General features: G+C 47.3%; 1 protein-coding gene across 1 annotated transcript; it reads left to right on the top strand.

The window, feature by feature from the left end:
* The first annotated feature begins 20,393 nt into the window (after nt 1-20,393).
* cldn11a (claudin 11a) lies at nt 20,394-23,639 on the top strand. The gene is made up of 3 exons (XM_061844989.1): nt 20,394-20,661; nt 21,566-21,730; nt 22,792-23,639. The coding sequence occupies exons 1-3, from the start codon at nt 20,436-20,438 to the stop codon at nt 23,070-23,072; spliced, it is 672 nt and encodes a 223-aa protein (XP_061700973.1). The 5' UTR covers nt 20,394-20,435; the 3' UTR covers nt 23,073-23,639.
* Nucleotides 23,640-23,868: the final 229 nt, after the last annotated feature.

Here is a 23,868-nt window from a genome sequence, read left to right as displayed (position 1 = left end):
CTTGAGTTGATGCACTCACCGGTCAGATCATTAGGTACGCGACATCCGCATCACAAAAAAACAACAAATTGCTGATTTAGGTTTGATTCCCGGCGAAACCCTGGATCAGCGTTGGCCTCGCAGTTCTGAGGTCTCGGTTTTGTTCCCACATGGCAAAAACATGCAACATGAATTGGACACGCTAAATTGCCCCAGGGTGTTATCGTGAGTGCGATTGGTTGTTTGTCTCCATGTGCACTGCGATTGGCTGTCGACCATTTCGGGGGTGTGCCCCGCCTCCTGCCTGTTGACAACTGGGATAGGCTCCAGCATTCCCCGCGACCCTTGTGAGGATAAGTGGCTAAGAAAATGGATGTATGGATGTTTATTCCTTCATGAGTCCCGCATGGCTATTTTTTTCCACTTATTTTTTGGTTGATTTATTGTTCTATCATATTCTATTTTGTGCACATTAATTTTTAGGAAGCGTTTTTTTTTGGCAGATATTGCATATCATATATATATATATATTTTTTTGCATTGGTCCGCAGACTATTGTAAAATTTGACAAGTTGTATTTTTTATTTTTGAATTATTAATCATAATTTATTACTTTAGCAGCTCTGGGAGCTTCATGCAACAACATGGAGTTTGTACAGTTTTCGGCTCTAAAATGTAATAAGAATAATGTCCAGCCATCCATCCATTTTCTTAGCCGCTTATCCTCACAAGGTTCGCGGGAGTGCTGGAGCCGAGCATGAAAACTGCACACACGCGGTTTTGGGATTTGAACCCGGGACCTCAGAACTGTGAGGCCAATGCTCTAACCAGATGGCCCACCGTGTTAGAATATGAATAAATAAAAAATGGGGACAAAATAAGGAAAATCCCTTCGCTTTGAACCTTGAAAATGTCCGTCTCTCACGCTTATGTTACATTTGTGGACAATGAGAAGCGTTTTAAATCTTCGGATTTCACTGCGTGTACAGTTTGTGAATGCGTGCGTGCGTGCGTGCGATGGCGTTTCAGTCGTGCTGCCCGTTTTCCCGCGAGCCCAAGAAATCAAAACGTTCTATCCCGCTTTTAACCGGCGGCTGGTTCTGTCCTCCGCTGGTGTCAATAATCCCAAACACACACACACACACACATGCGGAGGGGATGGGGTGGGGGGTTCGAACACTGAGCGACGGCAGAGTGAAGGAAGAAACCAAACCGCCAGCGTTCATTTGGGAAGTGTCGCCATTCAATCCGCAGAACAACACAAACGATGGCCGCCAATTGCAATTTAAAATGAAAATAAAAATAAATTAAAAAAAACGGTGGGCTGCCTGTCGGCCGCCGCGGTGTTTTCACTTCTGCAAGGCGCTGAGACTTGAATAATCTCGCCAAAATAAACTCATTTGGAATGCACGATCGGGTCTGGGCTACGTACTGCGCTTGCCTGGACTACGCATTTTCCCTGGCTCGGTTTTCATACTTTGAATGACTTCTGTCCGTCCAACCATTTTCTTTGCCGCTTATCCTCACGAGAGTCGCAGGGATAGCTGGAGCGGATCCCGGCTGTCGACACGCAGAAGGCGGGGTACACCCTGAACTGCTCGCCAGCCAATCGGAGGGCACATACAGACAAGCAGGCACGCTCACAGTCGCACCTATGGGCAATTTATCCATTCATCCATTTCCTTTGCTGCTTATCCTCACGAGGGGCACGGGACTGTATCCCAACTGTCAACGAGCGGCAGGCGGGGCACACCCTGAATTGGTCGCCAGCCAATCGGAGGGCACATCGACACAAACAACCAATCGTTCTCACAATCACACCTACGGGCAATTTAGAGCGTCCAATTAATGTCGCATGTTTTTGGGATGTGGGAGGAAACCGGAGCGCCCACCCGGAGAAAACCCACGCAGACACGGGGAGGACATGCAAACTCCACACAGGGATTGAACCCGGGTCCTCAGAACTGTGAGGCCAACGCTTTACCAGAAGATCCACCGTGCCGCCTGATTGATTTCTAATAGCTAAGAAATCACCAAAAACTGAACGTGGTACTCGTCAAAATGGAGGAGACTCGGTAGACTGGCGAGCGGCCAGGAGGACAAAAGTATGGCAAATTGTTGGGTATTTTATTAATCCCAAGGGAGGTTCGCATGTATTCATATTCCAAGCGGTATTTTTCATTCCCCTGTTCGCAGCTTCAACCAATCGCCAATCACCGCTCAAGCCTCGCCTACGCAAATTATGAAAACACTCCGAGGGGTGTGCGCACTTGCGCTGACGCGTCGCCGAAAAGAGTTTGACGACGCGGGAATATCACCTGCGGGCCTCGCTCGGTCAATTGAGCTCATCGATTAGCCGTCAGTCAGAAAGCGACAGGAGATGCGCCGGGGGGGGGGGGGAGATATTGACCGTTCAGCGTATGTGACATTAATTCCAAAAAAATAATAATATTTATCTCTCAAGCCGACAGCTAATTACCATTGATCATCACAAGGAGACTTTTCAGCACGGGGGGGGAACGCTCAGACCGTCACACCGAGACACAAGAATGCGATTCAGTTTTTGGGGGTTTTTTTATGTTCCGATGCATGGAACGGGTTAAATACAATGTGACATTTTATGAAAAATTATTTTTTGACTTGCTCGTCTGGGGTGCCTGCCTCGCCGCCGAGAGTGAATTTAAACGAACGGACGGTAAATTTTGAATTATGTGCAGAATTATTGATGCTAATTTGCCTCATAACCGCCACGGTTTCTCTGTCAGCGGGGTCGGTGAAGATCCGGGGCCACTTTCAAGCGACGCACACGATCTGACGTCCTCCACGGACGGCTTCGATCATTTCCAGGTGAAAAGGGTAAGCGGAGCTGCGTTGCTTTTTTGGTGGATTGACAGATTAGCGTTAGCTGAGCCACATACACGCAGTATAGGACTGCCTCTATTCATCAAAATTCTGTTCATACGGCATCTAACGCCCCTTTGAAACTCTGCCCTCGCCCGCCGGGGGACGTATTTCCCAAAAAAATGACTTTTTTAATATCTTGCGCCAAAATAAATGGCTGCCCGCACGTCGAGTGTGAAATTAGACAAGCGGGTTCACCCTTTTGTTACCGATTTTTGAAAATACGTCCGCGGGAGGGGAGGGCACTCCTGTCCCGTCACGATGAACTGATTAGCATTAGCGTAGCTTGATCTCTCAGAGAAGTTGTTGGAATATATATATTTTTTTTAATAATAATAATAATAACGAAAGACCGGCTCACACCTGGCCCGTCGATATGTGGGACGGGTTATGGGCTGGCTCACTTTTCAGGCTGATTTCAGCAAGACAAGGAACACGGCGTTACAAATTGTGCTGTAATTCCTCAGGCGTGGCAATATTTTGACACAAATATGCAACAGACACGTTATGAAGACATGTACGAACTGTTTTGAATCGACGGGAGGGACGCGGGGGGAGGGGGGGGTGGCGTAATAAAATCCATGCTATTTGGGGTGAATCTATTTTTTAACAAGTGCCATTATTCATCCATTGATAATTCTTCCTCGGGGCCCTCCCGTTCGCCGGCGCGGAATTAACGGGAATCGATAATCCCGCCGCGCGAGATCTCGGCATCAAAGGCGGGAATTTTCCGCCGCCGTAAAGAATATCAAGTGCGCTTTTTCGGACGGCCGCGCGCCGATGAACTGCCGCGGCCACGTCGAGCCACGCGTTCATATTCCTATTTGGCGAGTCGCTCCATAACCTCATTAAGGGCCGTAAATTTTAATTTAGACGTCACAATAACGTGAATTATTCCCCGGAGGATCGTCAAGACTTTGGCGCGTTTTTTTTTTTATGAATATGAATGGAAAATAAACAAGATTTACAAGTGTTTCGAGAGCAATCAACTGATTGTCCTCGGGAAGCATAAAAGGGAGGGGAGGGGAAAAAAAAAAGTTGAAATCATCTAAAAAGCGGCGTAATGTGCTCAGCGTCCATTGGCGACCTCTTCGTCTTCCACTTCCTCCTTTGTTGCCTCGAGTACTTTCCGGAATAAGGAGACGGGACAATTTCGTTGAGGGAATACTTTTGCGTCCAAGCACCCATTTCATTTCATTTCATTTCATTTCATTTCATTTCATTTCTCGCTCCTTTCATTTAAAGACGTGAGCAACTTCAATTGGGGGGGGGGGGGGGACAATTGAAAATAAAAGATGGGGGCCGGTGGGATCGACTGGAAAGCGTCGGCCTCGCGGTTCTGAGGTCCCGGGTTCGATCCCGGACACGCCTGAGCGGCGTTTGCATGTTCTCGCCGTGATTGCCTCCGGCCTGTTGACAGCTCGGATACGCTCCAGCAATCCCTGCGACCCTCGCGAGGATAAGCGGCTAAGAAAATGGATGGATGGATAAATTGCCCGTAGGTGTGATTGTGAGAGTGCCTGTTTGTCTCTATGTGCCTTGCGATTGGCTGGCGACCAGTTTCGGGTGTACCCTGCTTCCTGCCTGTTGACATCTGGGATACACTCCAGCAATCTCTGAGACCCTCGTGAGGATAAGCGGCAAAGAAAATGGATGAATGGATAAATTGCCCGTAGGTGTGATTGTGAGCGTGCCTGTTTGTCTCTATGTGCCCTTCGATTGGCTGGCGACCAGTTCCGGGTGTACCCTGCTTCCTGCCTGTTGACATGTGGGATACACTCCAGCAATCTCTGCGACCCTCGCGAGGATAAGCGGCTAAGAAAATGGATGGTTGGATAAATTGCCCGTGGGTGTGATTGTGAGCGTGCCTGCTTGTCTCTATGTGCCCTCCGATTGGCTGGCGACCAGTTCAGGGTGTACCCCGCCTTCTGCGTGTCGACAGCTGGGATCCACTCCAGCAATCTCTGCGACCCTCGTGAGGATAAGCGGCTAAGAAAATGGATAGATGGAATAAAAGACGGCTTTTCCGTCGCAAACACGTGATCCAGGTGCAATGTAAATATGCTAACGTAAAAGAAACCAGATCTTCTGCTGCCCTTCAGCTAATGACTCCATCTTTCAAAATAATATGAATAAGAATTAAAAACTGGCACAGTTAGTCATTTGATTGCATTTCATTTCATAAATAGCATTTAAAAAACATCTGAACTGCTGCTTATTCCCAATTCTCTGTTCACAAACTCAATTACTCACAATTTGGCGCTCAAATAGCGCGCGTCTCCCGTGGCGCTACGTTAGCGGAGGAACGGCTAGCGTTGATTTCGTACCAGCTTGACAGCTAACAGCAACGTCGTGGAAGATTCCAGAAGACGTCCGACAATCAGGCGAGGCGCCTCGTGGATTTAAAAAGAAAGCAGGGTGGTAAACGTCTTAAGAGGATTCCAAGAAAAACTCACGATTGTCGGGGAAAGCGGTGGAAGTCGAACGCTGATCACCTGCTAACGGCTAGCTGCACAATGATTAGCGGACCGGACAGAACCAAACGTTTCCGTCCGAGGGTTAACGGGATGAAATGGGTTCACGGGGAAAAAGCACCTTTAATACAAAACAGTTTTTAACTCCTGAAAACTTATTTTCGGATGACGGCGGATGAATTTGTGTTCATAATCTAGATATAGCCACAGCATAGATATGAAAATAGATTACACTGTAACATTCGCACGGAATACAAATCCTCCGTTATGGTGTTTTGTTTTGTTTTTTTTTTAATATTTCAATGCCTTTGGGTCATCGTGCCGGGATTTTTCAAAAGGTTTTTCGTGGCTCACCTCAGCGTAAAATGAAATTCAGCCTCTTTGGCGAGAAGGTGCGCTCCATTTGCTGACCCAGACGTTTTTTTTTAACGGAGCCTCAGCTACAGCGTGGACACAAATTAGCATTCCTACGGTATTACGCGGCCAGGTTGTATTTATAGTTTGACTATGGTTTGAAAAAAAAATGGTGTCAAGTCTGGCAAATATTCTTTTATGTACTCATCTAAATTAAATCTAAAAAATGAATATACAGTATTGTTTGTGTTAGCAATTTAGCAGCAATTGGTATGCTGGACGTTCAAACGTATCGGCGGACGTGCGAGCTCCTGACTCGAGTCAAACGTGATCATAGCGTGGAATATGTATCAGCACGCAGACACCAACGGGGGCTTGGGGGGGGGGGTGGCGAGGTGGGGGGGGGGGGGGTTCTCAACATCTGCCGGCCCTCGGCTCGCCTTTCTTTATCAGCCCAAGTCGGTGCTGACCTAAGCGGAGCCGAGCGAGGGGAAAACCACTGAAACCGACACTTTTCATCGACTTCCATACGAATTTCTGCTGGTCATCAATGATTCACGCCGCCGCTTCACACGCTGCGCACCGCGGTGGAACTTTTCTCACGCGTTCTTTGCGTCGACTCATGGCCGTGCACGCGCGTATCGCGACTTCGCGTAGGCTCCGTTTGTTTTTCCCATTTTCTTTTTATGGCGACAGGTGGTGCTCCCCACCCCCCGAGGCCTTAAAAAAAAAAACCTGATTGCATTTGTGTATTAAATTTGCCTTTGGATTGAATTAAGGGGAGTTAAAAAAAAATAATAAGAATCCAGGAATCGCCAACACGAGCACTTAACTACACGAATCGAAATTAACCTCTTTGTTGCCAATATATTCATTAATTGGAGTATTTTTCTCACCGTGTGAGATTAAACAACCTTGAAAATCTTCTGTCACATAACTGTGGGCAAATTTACATAACCTCCAGAAAATTTCTTAGCCAATGACATGTTACGCATACACTAGCTGGCGAGATGACGAGAGCGAGGCCGCCGTACGACCTGGAAGAAAAAACACAGCTAAACGCTGACAGGGATATGTGTACACTTGCTGAGGAGATTAAACCCGTTACTACGCATTCACCGTTGAGATCCAGCCGGCTGTTACGTACACTTGCCCACGAGATGACGAAGAGATGAAAGAGAGAACGACCCGACCAATACAGAATTCCATGCACACTTGCCAGCAATATCCATCCTGATGTTATGCACACACTTTCTGGCGAGGCGACGTGAAATGAAAAGTCAAAAACAGCCTGTACGTGTACGCTCGTTACTGAGATACTGCTCACTCTTACATACACACGAACTGGCGAGAGGATAGGAGACAGCCAGCCGGCCCACGAGGAAAAGGAGCTAGATGGCCAAAATGCACGCACTCTCCAGCGAGATCCAACATGTAGTTATGCGTTCATTTCCTGAGGAGGTTTTGAGAGCCACCTGGCTGAGCATACGTACACTCGCTGGGGAGATCCAGCCCGCTGTTATGTACTGTATACACTTGCCCACGAGATGAAAGAGAACTACCCGAGCAATATAGAATGGGAAAAGAACAAACCGAAGGAGTCATGCAGACTTGCCAGCAATAACCATCCTGATGTTATGCGTACACTTTCTGGCGAGATGACGAGAAATGAGAAGCCAAAAGACAGCCTGAACGTGTACAATTGTTCGTGAGCTCCTGCTCACTATTACACACACACGCGAACTGGCGAGATCATAAGAGACATCCACCCGGACAAAATGCGCACACTCTCCAGCGAGATCCAACCCGCTGTTATGTATACACTTGCCCACGAGATGAAAGAGAACTACCCGAGCAAAACAGAATGGGAAAAGAACAAACGGAAGGAGTCATGCAGACTTGGCAGGAATATCCATCCTGTTGTTATGCATACACTTTCTGGCAAGATGACGAGAAATGAGAAGGCGAGATGACGAGAAATGAGAAGCCAAAAGACAGCGTGAACGTGTACAATTGTTCGTGAGCTCCTGCTCACTATTACACACACACGCGAACTGGCGAGATCATAAGCGACATCCACCCGGCCAAAATGCGCACACTCTCCAGCGAGATCCAACCCGCTATGTATACACTTGCCCACGAGATGCAAGAAAACTACCCGAGCAATACAGAATGGGAAAAGAACAAACCGAAGGAGTCATCCAGACTTTCCAGCAATATCCATCCTGTTGTTATGCATACACTTTCTGGCGAGATGACGAGAAATGAGAAGCCAAACGACAGCGTGAACGTGTACAATTGTTCGTGAGCTCCTGCTCACTATTACACACACACGCGAACTGGCGAGATCATAAGAGACATCCACCCGGACAAAATGCGCACACTCTCCAGCGAGATCCAACCCGCTGTTATGTATACACTTGCCCACGAGATGAAAGAGAACTACCCGAGCAATACAGAATGGGAAAAGAACAAACCGAAGGAGTCATGCAGACTTGCCAGGAATATCCATCCTGTTGTTATGCATACACTTTCTGGCAAGATGACGAGAAATGAGAAGCCAAAAGACAGCCTGAACGTGTACACGTGTTCGTGAGCTCCTGCCCACTATTACACACACGCGAACTGGCGAGATCATAAGCGACATCCACCCGGCCAAAATGCGCACACTCTCCAGCGAGATCCAACACGTTACGTGTTCATTTCCAGGGGAGATGATCAGAGCCACCTGGCTGAGCATACAAACACTCACTGGGGAGATCCAGCCCGCTGTTACGTACACACTTGCAGGCAAGATGACGAAAACTGATTGCCAGTTTCCCGGGCGAAACAGCAGAGGAGGCAGCCAAATACCGGCTGAAACACGCGCACCTGCCGGTGATATCCGGAACACGTTCCCGCGTACGCTTGCTGGCGAGATAAGACGAGAGCACTCACTAGAGACGCAAATTCTGTCTTGGCGGCTGGCAGGCCGCTGATAAGAATATTTTTTTTCCAGACTTGCATACAGAGCGTGATTTGATGAGACAATTAGCGGCTTTATTATTTATTAATTTTAAAAGAAAGGGAAATGGCGCCACTTGTGAGGACAATGGCGGGTAACTTGTTGGGAACGACCACGTTTTTCACTGCTGTTCATTAATAACCTAGAAAACAATTAACAGAGAGGAAAACCTCCGGAACTTTTGGACCTGGCAGAGAATTATGACCATTTGTTACATGAACAAATGATTCAGAATTCACATTTCATCAATCAGGAATCGTCCTCGGCCGAGAGTTCCCCTTTCATTTGAACATCTTGGATAATTGTATCCGATAAACGCTTTTTCTTTTGAAATGCTGGCAGACGTTTTTGTTGCGGAAGAAATTCAAACGTCGAACTCACTGGTGTCCAAGTCTAGGCCCGGGGGCAAGATGCAGCCCACAGCGTATCACATCGTATGGGGGCCCACGAAAGAAAAATCACATCAGCCACCTTCCGTGATTCTTGCTTGCTGTACTGACTTTCAAATAGTTATCCAGCCATCCGTTTTCTTTGCCGCTTATCCTCACAAGAGTCACGGGGCGTGCCGCAGCCAATCCCAGCTGTCAACGGGCAGGAGGCGGGGCACATTCTGAACTGGTCGCCAGCCGTTCGGAGGGCACAGAGAAAGAGAACCAATTGCACTCACAATCACACCTAGGGGCAACTGATCCATCCATTTTCTTTGCCGCTTATCCTCACAAGGGTCACGGCGAGTGCTGGAGCCAATCCCAGGTGTCAACGGGCAGGAGGCGGGGCACATTCTGAACTGGCCGCCAGCCAATCGCAGCGCACATAGAGAAACAGTAGCACACCTCGGGGCAACTGATCCATTCATCCATCCATTTTCTTTGCCGCTTATCCTCACGAGGGTCGCGGAGGTGCTGGAGCCTATCCCACCTGTCAACGGGCAGGAGGCGGGGTACACCCTGAACTGGTCGCCAGCCAATCGCAGCGCACATAGAGAAACAGTAGCACTCACAATCACACCTAGGGGCAACTGATCCATTCATCCATCCATTTTCTTTGCCGCTTATCCTCACGAGGGTCGCGGAGGTGCTGGAGCCTATCCCAGCTGTCAAGGGGCAGGAGGCGGGGTACACCCTGAACTGGTCGCCAGCCAATCGCAGGGCACATAGAGACAGACAAACAGTCGCACTCACAATCACACCTTGGGGCAATTTAGAGTGTCTTTTTGGAATGTGGGAGGAAACTGGAGTGCCCACCCAGAGAAAAGCCACGCAGGCACAGGGAGAGCATGCAAACCCCCACACAGGAGGATCCGGGATTGAACCCGGGGCCTCAGAACTGTGAGTGCTGCCAATTTACCGTAATAGTTTGAGGGGAGGCAGCACGGTGTCTCAGCTGGTAAAGCGTTGGCCTCCCAGTTCTGAGGTCCCGGGTTCAATCCCGGACCCGCCTGTGTGGAGTTTGCATGTTCTCCCCGTGCCTACGTGGGTTTTCTCCCACATCCCAAAAAACATGCAACTTTAGTGGGACACTCTAAATTGCCCCTAGGTCTGATTGTGAGTGGGATTGGCTGTGTCTGTGCCCCACGACCAGTTCAGGGTGTACCCCCGCCTCTTGCCCATTAACAGGTGGGATAGGCTCCAGCACCTCCGCGACCCTCGTGAGGATAAGCGGCAAAGAAAATGGATGGCTGGACTTTGGAGGGAAAAATGCCTGATGAAATATGTAAAGTAGCAATGATGTCTTGAAAAATATAATCATATTTATTTGATGATTGAGAATGAATTTATGCATTTAAAAAATGTGTAAAATGAATACTGTATATCAAATGCATTATGATTTTAAGTTGCGGTACAATTTGTGGCTACTTTGTATGTTTTATCGACATTTCCTGCATTTTTTGTCATCAACACGCAGCCGCCGAGTGAGGGCGAAAAAAAAAAAAATGCCTCGCAAGGAATTCAACGACATCTCACGTCGTCTCATTAAACGTCCTCGGCACAAACTGGAATGAAAATATCTCCACCTGCTTTTTTTTTTTTTTTTCCCCTACGGTGGGGGGGGGGCACCTTTTGTTGCTCCGTATCACACGCCAATCCATCTCCTCTTCCTCCCTCAGAATCTCCCCCATTCCTCCTCCTCACTTCAGTTCACCTCAGTTCAACCCCCCCCCCCCCCACCCCAGCCTACGCTTGCCTTTCAGCCTCCCCGCAGGCCCGGATCAAACGGCGAATCACAAAAAAAGTCCTTGAGAAAGCCCCGACTCAGGCGGCGGTTCCGTGTCAGCGCCGCTGCCCCCCCCCCTCCCCAGCGCCCCCCGCGCATCGTTTTGTCATCCTCTCCCGTCCGTCTATTTCTTCCTCTTCAGACCCCCCCCCCCCCACGCAAAAGTCACCACACCCCACTTCAGCTCTTCGCTCCTAAAAAAAAAATCCACGTGGGAGAAAAGTTCGGCCTCTCGTCTCCTCGTTTCCGTGGAAGCGTTTCATTTTGCATATACATAAAGATAAGATAATCCTGTTATCGAGTCAGATGCTCAAAGCGTTGGGCCGTCAACTTCTGGGGGAAGAAGACAAAACTGCTTTTGGATGAAGATGTCGAATAGAAAGTACAATTTTTAGCCTGGGTTATTAGCAGAGAGTCTTTGCTCCGTGTTTACGTTTTTGCTGGTGCATTTTGATCTATTTTAAATCAGGACATCGGTAAGCCATGAAATTGTAAGCGAAAATGGTTTGGGATCTTTGTTTAGGGTACTAAATTAATCAAGAAAGATCAAAGGAAGACAAAAACCACATTTGGGAAAAATTTACTAATTTACTTGTGGTTTAGATAATGGGTCACTTGTGACCCAGTGCATGTTCTCCCCGTGCCTGCGTGGGTTTTCTCCGGGTGGGCACTCCGGTTTCCTCCCACATCCCGAAAACAGCCAACAAACTCTAAATTGCCCCTAGGTGTGATTGTGAGTGCAACAGTTTGTCTGTCTCTATGTGCCCTGCGATTGGCTGGCGACCAGTTCAGGGTGTACCCCGCCTCCTGCCCAATGACAGCTGGGATTGGCTCGAGCACTACCGTGACCCTCGTGAGGATAAGCTGCTCCAAAAATGGATGATGGACACTCTAAATTGCCCCTAGGTGTGATTGTGAGTGCAACTGTTTGTCTCTATGTGCCCTGCGATTGGCTGGCGACCAGTTCGGGGTGTACCCCCGCCTCCTGCCCGTTGGCGGCTGGGGTCGGCACTCTCGCGACACTTTTGAGGATAAGCGGCTAAGAAAATGGATGAATGGATGGATGTGTAGCCTCTGCAAAGCTAAGGTTCAAAGAATTGAACCCATTAGTGGTAGTAGTAGGAGGAGTTTTAGGCTGAACAAAAGGGGTCGAAGAACTGACCCTTGAGGGACGCCATATGCCATAACTATTCAAAATTTCCAATGGTCCCCTTTCCCCCAAAGTTGGACCTGAACCATTTAAGTACCGTCGCATTGAGTCGCGCCGTTGGACAGCACGTTCCGATCGACCGCCACAAACGGCGCAGTGAAACCCGCCCGGCGAGACAACAACGGACACTTTTCCGGAGTCGGTTTTCAACGTTGTACCATTTAGCAAAGGATTTTCTAATGACTGCTTCGAAAAACCCCAAAGAAAAATTGATATGATCTTTTAGGTTGTCCAAGATAATCGGATCCCAACACGGGATCGACGCTAAATGTGTGCTAGTGTGCGCTCGTGAGCAATATTTCCTACGTGCGCGCTCGTACTCGCGACCGTTCTCCTTTCACGCCTTGCGGCACTCTCACCGACCTTGCCAGTCTTGGCCTCGTCCCGCGAGATCCTCTCATCCGTCTTGTCACTTTCGTTCCGCTTCAGCCGCAAACGGCGAAAAACCCTTCCGGGGATCAGACGGTGACGGTTTGATCGAGGTGCGACTTGGCGCGCCCGCGCACAATATTTGATTAAACCTGGAAGAATATTTCAAATCCCTAAATAATCTTTAACGCCACAAGTTGCAGGTCTTCAAAGGAGAAGAAGGAGAATTATAATAAATATTAAAAAAAAAAAAAAAAAAAAAAAAAAAGCGGTTCATTTGGCGGTGGCCCGAAGCGAAGCGGGGGTGGGCTATTCCCCGTGTGGCAATTATTCAGGCGACAGTTTAATTGTTATGAAAAAGAAAGTGGCGGAGATATTAAAGCGCCGAGACGGAGATAAGAAGGAAAACAAATCCGGTCAGGAGGGGGGGAGGGGGGCGGGGGGGTTGTTTTGCTTTTTTTCCCAAAATACATCTGGGACAGGAAGTCGGCATGTACAGTATTTGGAGCGCTCGTTTTGATTGGTCGCGGTGCTGCGGTGTTGCGCTTCCCCGCATTTTCAGTCACGCTTCGATATTTGACGGGGTTATGGGCCAAGCCTCGCTATGGATGGCAAAATGTGTGAATAATGGACCCTCCCCCACCCAAAATCCATCCATTTTCTAAGCATCTTATCCTCACGAGGGTCACGAGAGTGCTAGAGCCGATCCCAGGTGTCATGGGGGACTAGGCGGGGTACAACCTGAACTGGTCACCGGCCAATCGCAAGGCACATGGAGAATTACAACAGCCGCACTCACAATCACACCTAGGGGCAATTTAGAGTGTCCATCATCCATTTTCTTAGCAGCTTATCCTCACGAGGGTCACGAGAGTTGCTAGGGTCAATGCCAGCTCTCATGGGGCAGGAGGCGGGGCACACCCTGAACTGGTCACAGGCCAATCGCAAGGCACATGGAGACATCCAACAGCCGCGCTCACAATCACACCTAGGGGCAATTTGGAGTGTCCATCATCCATTTTCTTAGCATCTTATCCTCATGAGGGTTGCAGGGGTGCAAGAGCCAATCCCAGCTGTCATGGGGCAGGAGGAGGGGTACACCCTGAACTGGTCACCGGCCAATCGCGAGGCACATAGGGACATACAACCGCCGCACTCACAATCACACCTTGGGGCAATTTAGAGTGTCCATCATCCATTTTCTTTGCAGCTTATCCTCACGAGGGTTAGGAGTGTGCTAGAGCCAATCCCAGCTGTCATGGGGCAGGAGGTGGGGTACACCCTGAACTGGTCGCCAGCCAATCGCAGGGCACATCGAGACAAACCGCCGCACTCACAATCACACCTTGGGGCAATTCAGAGTGTCCAATTAATGTTGCATGTTTTTGGGATGTGGGAGGAAACAGGAGTCCCCAGCCTGCAAACTCCACACAGGCGGGGCCGGGATCGAACCCGGGACCTCACAAATGTGAGGCCAATGCTATCCAGCTGCCCCACCGTCATGAGGCTACACAGTTACTGTATTTTAAGTATTTATTTATTTGACTTCTGAGGCAATGTATCTGATATTTTGGCATTCATTTTTATGTTTCGCAACATTGTTTTTCAAACATTTTAAGCATTTTTTTTCAGATTATAAGATAAATCCTGTTTTTCCAACTGAGGCAGACTTTTCAGACTTTTGAGGCCTATTTCTGAGGTAACTTTTACTATACATTTCTCTGAAGACAATTTGAAAATTTTAAAATAAATGTCCTGTGATTTCAGCCACATATTTAATGTATCATCTTTCTGGCTTTTTTTTTTTTTATTCCACATCGAAGGCTACAAATGCACGCAAAAGTGTTCACGGCGCTAAGAGACTCGTCTGTTCGACCGCATTAGCGGAAACAACGGCGCGGAACCGGGGGACGGAAATCCGACTTATCAAAAAATGGACGAGCGGGACGCTGCTTTTGTCTCGACGTGTTTTCCGGGCGTCCGTCCGCCGGGGGCCGCTAATTGAGAAATAGCGAGGCGCGGCACGTGGGCGATGATCGTCCCGGGTCGCTGAAGAAGTCCCCTCGCCACGCTAGTCCATTAGCGCTAATCTTATCTGGGAAATGCTGTGTATATATTAAAAAAAGAAAATTCATAAAAATGGGGGGGATGGGGGGGGGGTCCTGCCATTTGGATCGGGCACACTCGGCGAGCCTTAAGCGTCGGCACGCAAAGAAAAGTCGATTTTTTTTAAAGATCTGTATGTGTGTTTATAAACAATATTGATATTACATCATAACCCGCAATTGATGCACTCGCCAACAGGTCAGGGAGGCCCACAGCGTGAAGCAAGTTTCCAGGGTTTAGTCGGATCCACCATTAGCAAATTCCCCGACGCGGCCGCTAAAAAAAAACCCTCACCTATTGCCGACCGCGCACTAATTTTTGTGTCATGAGCGGGACTGGAGTGCTGCCGGGAGGGGCGTGGCCTGATCACCGCTACGGGCGGGGCCACCTCTGACACTCGTCACAGCTGTTGAGCGTGCGGTGCGTTAACTGACAATGTATTTATGTTGGGAGTTTTCGTCACGGGCATTTGCCAGTTCATTGAGATTACTAATAAAACCCACTGAACACTATACCTTTGCCTCGGAGTCCTGCATTTGGGTCCACCTCCGCATGGACATCTCGTGACATTTTGCACTCTTATGGAACCACCGATAACTGTTTTTCAGCCATATTTTATCTAACTTTTGAGGAATATGTATCAAATTTTTAGGCATAATTTAAAGCGTAATATTCCTTTTGGTGGATTTTTTTTTTTTTTTTTTTTTAAATCAAATCATCGTAAACGTTTTATTTTGAACGACGATGCTGTAAGAGGAGTTTTGCGAGGACCGATTAAAAACCTTCGACTTTGCCGTCGCGGGGTCGGGGGCTTGATGCGCCCGTCGCCACGGCGACACCTGTCACAGTTGTCACGCGCCACGCGTAAACAACGCAAACGTCTGGCGCCATTAATAAAGCCGTAACGAGTCGACTTCATTAAGCGCATAACGCCGCGAAACGCAATTAAAAAGCAACACGTGGCTCCGCACGACGACGTTTTCAGCAGAGATGAAGTGAAAGTGTAAACGCATTAACTGAGCGCATATTTAATTGTGCGCCGTTGTTGCCCCCCACCCATACCGCACGGCAATTTGCGTCCGTGAAATAAACATCTGTTCATTTATTTTCCCCCTCCCCACCCGCCAAAATCGTGATTATTTCATCTTCATCTTAGCGACACAGTCGCTGGTCTGCATTTTTGCCACCGTTTGAAGCAAAAATGGCGTCTTATTGCCACTTGTTTTTCGATTTTTTTTTCCAACTTTCCTGCTTTGATGCATAAATATCTGACATTTATTTCAACTTTTGAAGAATGTTATTACACAGTCGTAAAGTATTTTTTTCGCCAAATTTTTAAAAAGGATTTTTCTGCGGAACACAGTAGCCCGACGGCTAACGGCGTCCGCCGCCGTTCATTGATACTAATGGCCGACACGGCCGGGTGGGGGGGACGCAAGCGACGCCCGCCGTGAGGATGGCGCTCGGGAGGCCAGAAGCAGCCACAAATCAAGACGACGACGACGACTTGGCGAGCCGACACTGCAGCAATGCGCGAGCGACGCCGCGTGTGTTGTAAAGTCGCGCGTCGGACGCTTGTTACTGCAGATTACATTTTTACGCGAGGTTTTTTTTTTTTTTTTTTTATTATCAAAGTGTCAGCAAAAAACATGTGCCAAATGACTATAAAATAACTCTGCCCTTCTTATTTTCTATTTTATTCCATCCTTCCCCCGACATCTGCTTGTCCAAATGTCTTGGAAATTGAACGACCCCCCCCCCCCATTCCCCCTCCCTCCGTGAAAAGGAAAAAGAAAAAAATGTTTTGATTGAAAATCATTTGGATGCGAGCGGGCGGGCGGGTGGGCCGACGCGGTTCTTTTGCAATAAGCGGACCCTCGCGGCACCCGCCGGAGCTCGTTCAATCTCCAGCTCGTAAATAATTTGTGGCGGGAGGGGGGGGGGGCACGATCGGCGGCGTGACGCGTCCGGTTTTGATTGACACGCTCTGGGGGCGGACGACTGACGCATTAGAAAGCCGACTTTGGGCGGGAAACTACAAAAACTGCACTGAACGCATCCCTTAGAACCAGAATCAACGATGATGATGAGGATGAGCAGGTCGCCCGACTCCACGGTCTCCATTCTGCTGCCGTTTGTCACCTCTCGGGTGACATTTGTGTCTCGTGAAATCAGTTGAAGCTAAAGTTAGCATAGCTCCGGATGCCGCAGTATTACGCCGTCTCCGTTTTGCTGTAGCGGCCCACAGTCTCCTGTAGGATAGCATCTGTCTGCTTTGAAATCAACAGATGCTAACTATAATCAGCTAACGTTAGCATAGGTCCGGATACTGCAGTATTACGCAGTCTCCGTTTTGCTGCAGCAGCCCAGAGTCTCCTGTAGGATAGCATCTGCCTTAGGTCCGGATGCTGCCGTATTACACGCCGCAGTCTCCGCTAGGATAGCATCTGTCTGCTTTGAAATCAATAAATGCTAACTTTAATTCAGCCTTATTCTTAGCTCTGGATTTTGCCGTATTAGACTCCACAGTCTCCATTCTGCTGCCCTTTGTCACCTGTCGGATAACATTTGTGTCTTCTGAAAATACTTGAAGCTCACGTTAGCATAGGTCCCGGATGCTGCCGTACTACACTCCGCAGTCTCCGCTTTGCTGCAGCAGCCCAGAGTCTCCTGTAGGATAGCATCTGCCTTAGGTCCGGATGCTGCCGTATTACACGCCGCAGTCTCCGCTAGGATAGCATCTGTCTGCTTTGAAATCAATAGACGCTAACAATAATTCAGCCTGTGCCGTAGGGTTGGATTCTGTCGTATTAGACTCCACAGTCTCCATTCTGCTGCCGTTTGTCACCTCTCGGTTTAACATTTGTGTCTTGTGAAATCAGTTGAAGCTAATGTTAGCCTAGCCGGTGCCTTAGGTCCCAGATGCTGCCGTATTGCACTCCGCAATCTCCGCTAGGATAGCATCAGTCTGCTTTGACATCAATAAATGCTAACTATAATTCCGCCTGTGGTGTAGGTCTGGATTTTGTCGTATTGGACTCCACAGTCTCCACTTTGCTGCAGTGGCCCTTAGTCTGCTCTCATGTAAAATTTGTCACCTTTAGCATGACTACAAGCTAACGTTAGCCAGGGCTGTGGCCTAGGACTGGATGCCACATCACTGTACTCCGCATTCTCCACTTTGCTACTGTGTATCACCTGGGACGATCCAGACTAATATTGGCTTAGCTGCTTTACACTCCATAGTCCCCCTGAGTATCTTCTCAAAGCATTTTTTTCTCCTTAACCGTAGCAAAACATGTGTTAACCAGGCACCAAAAATACTCATACTAAAAAAAATGGATCCAAAATCCAAATTTTTTATATGTTTATGTTATTTTTCTTCACTCAAAGCTAACAGTTAAAGCTAATAACATAATACGTGAACCGCAGCAGGCTTTGAAGTCACGTTAGCGACGTTAGCTCTTAAGCCGGCCCCCCCCGGTGGCGGATTGACATTGCGGCGGGGCCGATTTTAATCGCCTCGCGCGCTTTTCAATGTAAATACATAATTGTCGCAAGCGCGTAGATTTAAAGACGCGCTACGGATCGTTGCGGGCGAGCATTCGGAGCAGTCGGCCGTGCGAGTGTCGCACTTCGCTTCTCCGGACAAAAGCCTGTCTAACACACACACACGGGAAGAAGTTGGGCAGAAGTAAGCGGGTCATATCCCGCTATGATTCCCGCCGCAATTTGTCTGATGCGGGAGGAGTGAGACGGCAAGGGAATGGGAATATTATGCAAACGAGGCCGGGCGGGATTGTAACCGTGGTGACGACATGGAGGGAAATGGCGGGATTGAAGGCGAGAAGACGTCCGAGCGTGAGGGGGGTGGGGGGGGGTTGGCGTACCCGCGTCGGTTTTCTTTGCGTTTGGTTTGTACGCAAAACGCGACGTTTTAGGTTGGTAAAATATGAAATATATCCAGTGTAGATTAAAAAAAATGCATGTCACTTTGACACTATTTTAAAGGGGAATTCCAGTGGTTTGCATTAAAAATGTATCCGATAGGTCACGTAATATGTACTCTATTTTGATAACGTGATGCTGAATCCTGCCTCATTTAATCGTGTTTTGAGAAGATTTTTGTCAACAATTTACGAATTTTCAGGGGCGCCGCCATTTTGCGAGTCACATGATGTACGTGGGCGTACGTGACGTGATGGTTCTTCAGCCGAGCTTCGGTGGCGGCGGAGGCCTTTAGCTTAGCTTCGGCGTCTGCGGCTAACGGCCTCCGCCGCCTGGAAGCTCGGCTCGAGGTCCGCCGCCGCCCGTTTCGTTAGCCCCGGCGAAAAGGAAGGAAGGAAAGTTGCAAGGATAGAACAAAAAAGGGAGGATGAAGGAAAGAAGGTAAGAAAGGAAGGAGGGGGAAAATGTTTAAAAGCCTCACCTTGGTTTTAATCCGCGATTTCCCGTCCCTATCAACATTTTTTGTGCTTTTTTTTTCCGTTCATGGGGCAGGAACGATTGCGCCCCAGGAAATCTGCCTAGCAACAAGCGCGGCGTTCAGAACGGATTGCGACGAGCTCAAGATTTCGAGCAATCTGTTTGTTTCCCCAAACTCGCCGAATAACAAAGATGAGGAGGATGAGGAGGAGGAGCGCACGCCAAGCGCAAAACAACAACAAGACTTCACGCCAATGAGGAAATGGATGACTTCCAGGTTCTGGTTCGGCCCGGCCAAATGAAAAACAAGCGCGTAGAGGAACAGCCAAAAAAATCAAAAAAGGCAATTTACTCTTTGGACTTTTGTTTTCATAAAGAGACGATTTTGATAAATCCAGCAGACATATGTTTTAGTAAACAAACATAATAATCAGTGAATAGATCAGTTTAGTCGTGAATTTTGGTTTAAAAAAATTTTTTTTTGGGTAACCCAAAATGTTTTTCTTTTGTAAACAGTCTCAATGAACCAAAACATTTTGCATTTGTTGTTGTTTTTTAACCTCATGAACATCATCAAAGCCAACTAAACAAAAATCTATTTTTACTTCCTTCCCTGCCAATTTAGTCTTTGCTGATTTTAACATAATTAAGAACAAAATAAATAAATGAATATATCTGCGATTAAACAGGGTCATAAATGCCGGTCACGTTTTTCCTACACGTGACACCACAAAGATGATTGAGGCGCGCTTCTTCATCTTGATCTACAAATGAAAAAAATAATACCGCTTGACCTCAGCGCCCCCTCCTGGTAGCGGCGATCCCTACAGTGCATTTCATAAACCGCATCACGTGCAAACCACGATTTGATATAAAGGGTGACCCCGAAAAAATGTAAATACTTGAAATTATTGTAGACATCAAGAGTAGAATTAAAAAATATTTTTTGCGACACCCTGTATATATATATAAAATATTATCCATCAGTCCTGCATATTCCATAAAATACACTAAACAATTATGAATATACAAAATACAGTTTTCTAATTGATTAGAGCTATTCTATACACGCCGAGCTTTTTGGGGGGGGATTTTTTTTCTTTGTTTTTTTTTTTTTACATAATTGACAAATGACCTGGGCTATCTTAAAAAAAAATAATAATAGTTTACATTTTTTTTAAAAAAGCGTATATCGACCAGCAGGGGGAGTCGTTTCGTTTTGGTTGGGGAGAAGGTGGAAAAATAAAAAAAAAAAAAAAAAAAAAGAGGTGGTGCCGAGAACTCACCGATTGGCTGAAAAGTTTTGGGCATGTCTTTTCGTGGTCCCCCTCGCTGAATTCCGCGGTATATATATGCGAAGGGGGGGGTCGGAAAAGCCAAAACCTTCGTCGGGTCAGCGATGGGCAAATCCTGCGTGCGGCTGTGCGGCTTCGTGCTCAGCTGCCTGGGCTGGTTGGGCATCGTCATCGCCGCCACCACCAACGACTGGGTGATCACGTGCAAGTACGCGCCGCACACCTGCAAGATGATGGAGCAGCTGGGGGTCAGGGGCCCCTGGGCCGAGTGCGTCGTCTTCACGGACCTGTACCAGTGCTCCACTTATTTGCAGATCCTCGACCTGCCCGGTAACCAAAAAAAAAAAACAAAAACAAAAGCATTAAATTACTCATTTTATATCTAGAAATGTTCACCAATTGTTACCTTGCATTTATATTTTTAAAATTATGATTGAATCCAATCTTTAATATTTACATTTAATATTTTATCATGATTTAAGCATTTTTTTTAGTTGGGTTTTTTTTGGTTAGAACACTGGTTTGGTAAGCCTGGGGTTGTGGGTTCGTATCCCACTGGGTTGCGCCAGGAAGGGCATCCGGCGTAAAAATTGTGCCAAACATATATGCGCGTTCATCTGAGATGATACGCTGTGGCGGCCCCGAAAGGGACAAGCCGAAAGAAACGCACACTCTGAGGGTTATCTTGCATTTATATTTTTAAAATCAAATCTTTAATATTTTCATTTAATATTTTAACATGATTTAACCATTTTTTACACATTTACTCTGTTTAAGGGTTATCTTGCATTTATATTTTTAACATATGATTTAAATCTTTATCTTTACATGATTTAATCTTTTTTTTTTACCCATTTACTATGAGTAATGTTTTTTTTTCATCTCGAGGTTTTTTACGTCGAATTTATTTCCATTTTTTCATGCTATATTAATTTTATATGGTAAAATTATTTCTATTTGTTTCAATTTTATTCCAGAATTCCATTCTTATTGTGTTTACGCTGACTTTTTTTTATTCTATATTTTTTTCATTTGATTATATTTTATCTTCCATGATAATCTACACAATAGTACTTAGTACGTATAAATATTATATTGCTGTTCGTATTTATTGAATGAAAGTAGTTGTATGCACATTTAAAATATTGGGGGCGGGGGGTTGTTGTTTTGTTTTGTTTCGAAATGCGCAATAAGTGCGGTAAGGCGAGCGTTTCTTTGCGTTTGCGTTGCGCAGTGTACATCCAGACCACCCGAGCCCTGATGGTGACGGCGTCCATCTTGGGCCTGCTCGCCGTGGCCACCCTGCTCATGTCCATGCCGTGCATCCGCCTGGGCGACGAGGCCCAAACTTCCAAGGACAAGCGCGCCGTCGCCGGCGGCTTGGTCATGATCGTCGTCGGTGAGTACTTTTTTTTTTTGCGACCTCGTGCCCCGAAGTGCGTCAGAGGACGCCGACGCCTATTTCCTACTCCGGGGCGGCGGCGCCCTGCGAGCGGAATTTTCCGAAAGTCCGCAAACGGCATTTTAACCCCCGGGGGAGTACCACGTGACACTTTCCAAAATCAACCGGGGGGGAAACTACTGCGGAAAAGCCGCGACGTCAGATTCGCCTCACGAGAAAAATATTAAAAGGGTACTTAAGGGTGGTCCTGGGGGAACGCCGCACGTAGCACGCTTTTGCTATCATCATACGCATGCTGAGGTTGCGGGTTCAAATCTGGGCCCTGTTCTCCCCCTACCTGGATGGGTGTTTATATCGGGTTTGTGCAAACTGCGGTACGGGGGCTATTTGTGGGCCATGGATTGTTTTTAGCGGTCCACAGCATTTAGTTAAATTAGCATTTGCCACACCCTGTGCCATTATTTAAAAGGGGCGGTCTGTGTCAAACTGTGGGGGTTCGAACGTCCACGTTTACTACTACTACTACTATTTAGTAATTTAAGATGCGAAAATAAAACTATTTACAACCAAATCATCAACAATTAATGGAGATTAATTCAGTTTCAAATTGTTTTGCATGACTTTCTGGTGCATGTCACTGCACATTCCACGTTAACGACCCAAACGATGTGAACATTCCAAAATTCATAACATTGAGTTATTTCTAAATTGTCTTTGTTTCAAATGATTTATAGGTGGATCATGGAACCTGCAAATAGAACCTCTTGAGCAAAACGATACAGTTTTTGTACAAGTAAGCAAAAACGTATCCATAAGTCAAAATTCTCTGAAATCAACTAAAATTGAAAAAAAAAAAAAAAAAATGGGAACCAAGATTCGAGTTGACTGTTGTAATTCTCAACCAATCACCTACAAGGGGAAGCAGTTTTGAAATCTAACCGCAATATATCCATTCATCCATTTTGCACCCTTTTTGAAATCCATAATGCCGTCGCTTCTTTCGCTAAGCGCTAAATGCTAACGGCGGCTCCATCTGGCCAATGTTTGCGCCCCCTCAGGACTGTGCGGGCTGGTGCCGACCGTCTGGTTCCCCCTGGGCGTGGAGCCCAGGGAAGACCTGCTGTCCTTCGGCTTCTCGCTGTACGCCGGCTGGGCGGGCGCCGTCTTGTCCCTTTTGGGCGGCGGCGTCCTCAGCTGCTCCTCGTCGCCGGGGTCGCCCCGCCCGTACCAGGACGCCAACCGCTTCTACTACTCCAAGACGGGCGGGAACAACGCGCCGGCCGCCGCCCCCGCCGCCAAAGCCCCCGCCTCCAACCACGCCAAGAGCGCCCACGTCTAACGCCGTCCGTCCGTCCCACTCCGTGTTGGACCTTTAAGTTTTCTGGAAGGTTCCAGGTTTTGGTTAGGGCGTGACCGGCGAGTATGGCCTTTGGACTTCCTCTGAGAACCCCCCCCCTTGCCCCCCCCCTCAATAAAATTGGTCCGGAACCGCCACTGTCTGAAACCAATGAACTATGTTGAAGTGAAGAGCTTCATTTAGCCAGTAGAACATGTTTTGCTGCCATCTTGGAGCATCAACTGCAAAAATTTTTTGCATGGGCGTGAATTATTTGCAGCCCCCCCATGAAAATTGCAAGCAATTAACACCACCCCAGAATGTTTGAGATTATTAATAATTGAAAATGTAAATACACTCCTTTATACAACCTATTTTTCACAATCATGCGACCGCAAAACATTATCCTTAAAAACGAATGATACGCATTTATTAGATATGCCGCGATATTTGTGTACGGTACATAAAGATGACGTAGATGATGATATTCTTTTATTATTACCGCACAGTTTTTACCTTTTACTAGGTCAACTCGCTCAAATGTGACTTTTCCAAGACTCTTTTTTTTTTTTTTTTTTTTTTGTGGCTATTTATTGTTTGTACGAAGTCTCGTTTTGGATTTTGCGTAATAAACAATTTCACAAAGCAAAATCTGAGCGCCTGTATTTTTTTTTTTTTTTTTTTAGGGAGGTTCATTTGGCGGCGAACGTTCGGGTGTCTGGAAACGGCCTTGACTCGCCCCGATAAGGAAGCGGCGAGATAACGCGACACATTGTAATTCCTCGCGTCTTGTTACGGA

Source organism: Syngnathoides biaculeatus, chromosome 15 (assembly GCF_019802595.1).
Source record: "Syngnathoides biaculeatus isolate LvHL_M chromosome 15, ASM1980259v1, whole genome shotgun sequence".
Taxonomy (NCBI): domain Eukaryota; kingdom Metazoa; phylum Chordata; class Actinopteri; order Syngnathiformes; family Syngnathidae; genus Syngnathoides; species Syngnathoides biaculeatus.
The sequence above is the reverse complement of the archived record's forward strand: the minus strand, read 5'-3'. Positions and strand labels throughout refer to the sequence as shown.

Excerpts from the sequence above, each read along its gene's own strand:
- cldn11a (XM_061844989.1), top strand. The coding sequence starts at position 20,436 with ATGGGCAAATCCTGCGTGCGGCTGTGCGGCTTCGTGCTCAGCTGCCTG. Across the intron at positions 20,662-21,565 it reads GCAGATCCTCGACCTGCCCG|TGTACATCCAGACCACCCGA; the intron begins GTAACCAAAAAA and ends TGCGTTGCGCAG. Across the intron at positions 21,731-22,791 it reads CTTGGTCATGATCGTCGTCG|GACTGTGCGGGCTGGTGCCG; the intron begins GTGAGTACTTTT and ends GCGCCCCCTCAG.